Consider the following 7008-nt stretch of genomic DNA (forward strand, 5'->3'; position numbering starts at 1 on the left):
ACCTCCTTAGAGGTGCAGTAGTCCTCTACCGATATAAAGCATGTTGAGTTACTAATAAGGTTACTACCTACCTATCCAAGGGTCGAGTAGCCCGCCTAGGCTGTAGGCCCAGTCCGACTTGGGCCGAACTTGGACAAGGATTTTTGTACCCCGACTTGCCCTGAATTCAATTTAAATAATAAAAATATATTTTCAAAATTTAAATTAGTTATAAAATATATAAAATATCAATTAAATATATATTTTTTAATATTTTATATATTTTTTGAACAATAAAATGTGCTTTTTAGGCAGGTTGGCCCAAAAACAGGCTTAAGCATGAACTTTTTTTAGAATTGGGCTTGACTTGGCCCGACTCATGAATAGCTCTATTACCACCTATAAAAGATGTAGATTATGCATCAAACTTTGAGGGTAAAGAAGTACTAATGCAATATGAGTAATTAGGAGTAAATGCATTGAAGGATGTATATCTCAAACGCCACTCTAGTGTTATACAATGTGATTTGCAAATATATATATATATATATATATATATTAGTTGTAGTGACCAAGTTCATTAGCTTGCAAGTTTGCTAAAACTTGGACAAGACACAAGGGTCTTTTCGAAGTTTTAAAATGGGTAGGCAAGGTGTCCTATAAACTAGGTTATTGTCAATATTCAAGGTTCACCTAGTGTTTAATGTAAGTGTGTTTAAGGCTTTTCATGAGTCAAAATGAGTACAAACAAATATAAGAACTCATATAATAAAGATGTACAACTTCATCTAATAAATTGTACTAAATGGTAATAGAATTATATGTCGAGACAATTTATTTGATGGAAGAGAAATATTGTAGTAATTTCAAGATGAGATAAACTAGTTTCGATGCTACAAGGGCGTCAATAGAATATATGGAAAGGAAAGTCACAATCTGTACACGATCCGTGACCATAACGCACATTACAACCCAAGACGTTCATTTTATGGATAATAGATTGCAGGACTTTTACTAGCACCACAAACACTATGACCAGCTAATTAGTTACAACGCTCTTTCTTCACCGACCTACGCATCTCCGAGTCACGTCCTTGATAGGCTGCAAAGTCGTAGATGTTTGAAAAAAATGCTTAAATTGACCGTCTAAAGCATGCAAAAGGAGCATTAATAACAGTGACTATTTCAAGTAGTATAATAGTTATGAAGTAAAGAGAGAGAAAAAAAAAAGTAAGAGAGTTACAAGACTGGGAACTTGTATTACCCCTCTCATCACCCATATTTACAACGGTTAAAACAAATGAAATTGAAAACCTGACTGACACTCGAAGAGACACGACCAACACAACGGGTTTTAGATTTGGCATATAACTATTACTAGTAATCATTCTGTCTTTGCTTAATTCCCATTTTTAATCTCATTTTGCTTTTAATTGTGACAATGCCAGAAAATAGTAAAACCTTAGAGGGATAGGTTTAACCCACTACGTCTGGGGCGAACTTTAACACTCAAAGGATTTGCCATCTCACAGGATAGTTTAAGAATCTCGGATAAGTCAACAGAATTTTGATCGGACGGTAGCCATTCAAACTCGTGCAAAAGGGTGGCAACCCAGAAGCTGACAGTGGTCAAACCTAAGTTCTTTCCCGGGCATGTCCGCCTGCCTGACCCGAATGGAGCCAGCCTAAGATCCGAACCGAGCACAGAAAACTCCACTTCACCCTCTTTAGTCACAAATCTATGGGGCATAAATTCCAAAGGATCCGGCCACTCTTGAGGGTCCCTGGTGATGGCCCACATGTTCACCATTGCGGTGGTCCCTTTGGGAACATCATAGCCATCAATAGTTGTATCAGTGATAGCTAGACGAGCCCAAGAAAGAAGTGGACCCGGCGGATGAAGCCTCAGTACCTCCTTGATCACAGCCAGTAAGTATGTCATGTTCATTACATCAGACTCATCAACGCTTCTTGATCTGCCAACAATTTCGTCAAGCTCATCATGGGCCCTTTGTTGAACATCAGGGTGAAGCACAAGCCTTGCTAGTATCCACTCCATCAAGACCGCAACGGTATCAGTTCCCCTGAAGATCATTTCCTACACACACACATTAAAAAAAAAAAAAAAAGACCGTACGTACGTATTCAGTACCAGAAATATTATTATTATTTGATTTGTAATTTAGTAAACTTGTTTGGACAAAAAATACTATTACACATGTGACGAATAGTAATTATTATAATATAGCTCACCCACAGAACGGCGATCATGTCGGAGTCTGATAATTTATCGGCACCTTGAAGAGAAAGTAAAACATCGACGAAATCTTGTGTTTCGCCGTTTGTGTTGTGTCTGTGTTGGGATATAATTCGGGACACAAAGCGGTTAACTTTGGGCACAAGGTTGGAGCATCGAACTCTGATTTTTTGAGGGTCGAAATCGGCTAGCCATGGAAGATGGTCGGACCAATTTAATGTGCCCAGTAAATCGTAGCCTTCATCAACCAAAGCTCGAAGTTGTTCGACTTCATTGCTGGTGGAATTTAAGTTATATTTTCGTCCGAATATTGAAGCCATCATGTTGTTTAGAGAAGCTAGTTTGAGCAGTTGGCGGACGTGGAAGCTTTGGTTATGGAGAGCAAATAAGGTGATCATTTCAGTGGCGATCTGGCGTCTCTGTTCCTCGGCACCTCTGATTTGCTTAGGACAGAAAAGGTGCGTAGCGGCGATTCTCCTCAGGGTTCGCCAGTAAACCCCGTAAGGTGCGAACCCGATTGCTCTGTTGAACATCAAGCTATAAGCCGACTCTTTCACCGGCCTATCAGCAAACACAGAGCTGTTGAGAATCTCTCTCGCTACATCCGGATTGCACGTGACGATAACACGAGTGTCACCCAGGCTAAAGGCCATTAGCCTCTTGGCTTTGCATGCTTCTGCTGCGGCCGCAATCCGGTGGTGAGCCAAGGAGCTGGCCATCAGCTTCATGCTGCCTATTAGTGGCAAACCTCTAGGCCCTGGAATTCTCCTCTTGTTAGCAGCAATAAGAGAGGAACGGTTCACGAACCTGTATTTGCCCCAGGCTGGGCCACCGGGGTAAGCCCAGTAGACAAGGGTCATGATTAGCCAGGCAAGAAGAATGATGAAAATCGACCATGCAAAGCTTTCTTGAGAAAAGGTTCGCCATTTGGATGCAAGGGCAAACACCCAAACACTCTCTATCTCACCTCTCATGGCGTTGGAGGCTGGATTCCGGGAGTTGAAACAAGGGGAGTACAAGGATGCTGGCTTTTATATTTTAGGGTGTAAACACTAATGAGTGTGGATGCTATTTATACAGGGGCGGATGCGCTTAGACGGCCACAAAATCAATAACCCTCCTTACGGGGAAATAATGCCAAATGCCGATATTTGTGGTAAAATCTTGAATGTTTTTTAAATGTATTTTAAGAACACCGTAATTTCGTTTTCTTTATATAAAGTAGTTGCGCCGCCACGATTGCATGACGGAGTATAGGGAAAAGATATCTCCGACATTGGAGCGTGTGGAAACACACCCTTATTTCCTGGGATCGTGTGCTTAGTGGCTGACGTTTATATGTCGGGAACTAGACCGCACAAAATGAAAAAATATGTGCTAAAAGAAATTGGGTTGACCTATTCTGCACTATGCAAATGAGCCCTAGATTGAGGCCCAATTGTGGAGTGTGAAACCAAGAAAAATTCCTCAACGTTAGCATGACATAATTATTTAACCCACTATTTTGTGTAATATATATATGAATCAATAATGAAAAAAAGATTTTCAAGAATGTTCCCTTGTTGAACCTTTTTGATAGAATGAAGTAACGAACAAAAAGGTTGGGAGCAAGAGAAATATTGATTTACTAGTTTTGATGATGTCATTTTCAATCCCAACCAAGAAATTTTCCTTTGTAGTGTACTAAAAATAAATTGAATATTGACTTATGAGTTTGGTATACTGAATTGTAATCTTTATTTTATACAAAGATTGAGAAATAGATGATGAAAATTAAAAGGGTGGCGCGTGAAGAGGACAAATTCCTCGGACAAGTTAACATGGGTGTTAAAAGTGTTCAAGTTTCCAAGGAATGACACGAGGGGGTCGTGTGGACGGATGTTGTCGGGTGGCAAAGCAACGGTAGCACATGACACCCATGCCTTCTCCCCTCATTCACTGCTTTTAGGCGTAAATAAAAAAACATGACACCCAGCAATGGCTTAAATCCCTTCCCACAAACACCAAAAACCGTATTTCAACCATCGCCTGCCTTGTCGACACGTGTTCCTTTCATGCAATGTCTGATGGTGACAACTCCTGCTTCTCGATTCCCTCTCCTATTCCCTTTAATGCCCATGCTTTGTTTGCATTAATCACCGTCCATGTGTCTTGGATACATGGTTATAGTTGTCAAACTTTGGAATAAATATGCTGTTCACGTGGCAGTTATTGAACGTCCTGGATTTTTGAAGTTGTAGTATGACCAACCCCTGACCGTTGATCTTGTTTGGCTTGAAGCAATCAGGTAGCCAACACTCAAAAGCTTGAAGCCTTTTCAATTTCTCAGTTTCCTAGAAAGGGAAAGACCAATACCAAAGACTAAACCATGGTCAATGTCATAAGAATTTAATATCAAAAGTTTAGTCTTTGGGATGAAAAATTTTAATGCAGTTTAAATTTTGTGAATGAGAAATATATATTAAAAGGGTCTTACCTTTTGTGAAAAAAAAACCATAAGTTATGGTATTTGGTCAATTAAGAATATTTGTTTAGGCAAAATAAAGGTGTAAAACAATTATAAATCAAATCTATTGTAGTAGGAGGACAGAGTTCAGTTGACTAAACTTGACCCACCACTCACTAATTATTTTCATTCAAAAAGGGAAAATAATGCAAATTGTCGGAGATAGCAGCCAAAGAAATTAATTAATCTTAATGTGTGCTAAATTACTCATCCCCCACTCTCTTCTCACCATTCGGTGAAGCATCAGATTATATTAAAAAAACATGGAAATGAGGTTCCTTAAATATTAAAAAAAGAAACAGCAGTTCGAAGCTAATTACACGGCTTTTTAATGAACCAAAAACCATACCCATCGGATCATTTGATTATTTCGATAAGAACTATAGATTGCGTAATCTTCCAATTTTGAATAACTATTTTATTACCCCCATAGAAATATTATAACGAGTATTCCTAGTATATTTCTTTAATATTTAATTTATATTAAAAATTTATCACATCACACTCAACTAATTAATAAATCGATCGGGTAAATGCTATTATCAAGTAATAATATAACTATAGTGTGCAGAGATATCGTTACCTCGATGATTACAATTACTAATAATGATCACATTTCTATTATGTAGCCTAATCATTCAAAAGATTAATTAAGATTAAGTTAAACTATTTAACTAATGAATGCACCCAAGAATGAAACACAAAAGCAATCAAGTATTAACCAAGTAACAAAATAATATCTAGGTAAGAATCCACCTAGGTTTCATCTATAATTCTCAATCTAATTTATGCAATTTATTTTCTTAGCTCTTTGACCCATAGAAATCCCTAATTTATGCTAATATCTCTTTCGAGCATAAAGGCATTTGGTTATAGGTTGATTAATTGTATTTCTTTCTAGCTAAAATCTCTATTATTGCATTAATTCACTATATGGACCCCCTATTAGATGTGACTCTAATCCGGTAGATCTATATCATCCTATTTCTGAAATTGCATGCAACTCGATTCAATTATGCAAGATCTAATCACAATGAGGGTCTATTCAACATCAGACTTATACACATCAAACATGAGCTAACACTCTAGAATTATTAACCCAAAAATAATAGATCACTCATAATTGGAAACAAAGAGACTAAGATTTTATTGAATAAAAATATTAATCAAACAATATAACCCATCCTAGGGTTCATCTCCCCTAGATATTAAGAGATTTAGTTCATAATAGCAAGAGTGAACACCAAAAATACAATATAACCACTAGAATAAAAGAAATTCATGATAACTCCCTTGAAAATCAACTTAGACTCTTGAATCGTGATGAAAAATTGCTTGGAAATTGGCTTCAATGGTGTTCTCAAGATAATTTCGTGCTCTCCCTTGATGGTTGCTTTCTTCCCCTCTTATTTCCCTATTTATATACGTTTAAAGTTCTAAAATAAAACTAAAAAACATAACCCTAAAGATCGTAACTTGCAACCTTCAGTCCACTCAGTTCTCGAGATTGACAGATCTTGGACACATAGCTGTGTGAATCCACACAGCCATGTGGATTGCCTGTGTGAAAATCTATTGCATGTCCACAACTTCCAGAATGCTCAAAAGTTCTAATTTCCACTGTTTTTCACTCTTATTTCTCCCAAGCGTCATTACATGAATATAAAGGATTAGGAGTATATAATTCACAATTAATGCCACATAATCACCAAAAATGCACTAAAAATGAGGCTAAAATTTATTACTTTTGACGCTTATATGTATATGTGTGAAAATCACATATTTAAACTATATAGCATTTAAAAATAAGATATAATAAATAGTAAAACGTAAGTTTTGAAACTAATAATAACATCATATATACATCATGTACTAAATCAAAATGAACTTAGTTTAAATTATGAGTAAAAGAAAATTTAAATAAATAAATTCATCATATAAAGCATATTAAATGCACTTGATTGTTTATCATGATATTGCCATTTTTTAGTTGGTATTGATGTTTTTTAGGTCAATATTGATTTGACTTATGACACCAACTCAACAAATGATTTTATAAATACTAGAAATTACATCTCATGCCTATACATGTGGAAACCATTTAAAGCACGTGTATGTTTAAAATAACATACAATAATAATAAAACATAAAGTTAAAACTAATAATAATATGTGTAATATGTACTAATTAAAATAAAATTAGTTTAAATTGTGAGTAAAAGGAAATTTAAAATGGTAAATGCATCATATTAAGAATATTAAATGCA

At 36.2% G+C, this 7008-nt stretch overlaps 1 protein-coding gene across 1 annotated transcript; it reads right to left on the bottom strand.

The window, feature by feature from the left end:
• Positions 1-788: 788 nt before the first annotated feature.
• On the bottom strand, positions 789-3532 carry LOC105791520 (cytochrome P450 78A6). Its single transcript, XM_052634109.1, has 3 exons — positions 2233-3532; positions 1465-2077; positions 789-1081 (listed from the first exon to the last, which is right to left on the bottom strand). The coding sequence occupies exons 1-3, from the start codon at positions 3208-3210 to the stop codon at positions 1023-1025; spliced, it is 1650 nt and encodes a 549-aa protein (XP_052490069.1). The 5' UTR covers positions 3211-3532; the 3' UTR covers positions 789-1022.
• Between the last annotated feature and the right edge of the window lie 3476 nt (positions 3533-7008).

The sequence above is a fragment of the Gossypium raimondii genome, chromosome 8 (genome assembly GCF_025698545.1).
Source record: "Gossypium raimondii isolate GPD5lz chromosome 8, ASM2569854v1, whole genome shotgun sequence".
Classification (NCBI taxonomy): domain Eukaryota; kingdom Viridiplantae; phylum Streptophyta; class Magnoliopsida; order Malvales; family Malvaceae; genus Gossypium; species Gossypium raimondii.

What these genes read in the sequence shown, in the direction of transcription:
- LOC105791520 (XM_052634109.1), bottom strand. Translation starts at nt 3,210, where the DNA reads ATGAGAGGTGAGATAGAGAGTGTTTGGGTGTTTGCCCTTGCATCCAAA. An exon ending in ACATGATCGCCGTTCTGTGG is followed by an intron (nt 2,078 to 2,232) that starts GTGAGCTATATT and finishes GTGTGTGTGTAG; the next exon opens with GAAATGATCTTCAGGGGAAC. An exon ending in TAAAGTTCGCCCCAGACGTA is followed by an intron (nt 1,082 to 1,464) that starts GTGGGTTAAACC and finishes ACGACTTTGCAG; the next exon opens with CCTATCAAGGACGTGACTCG.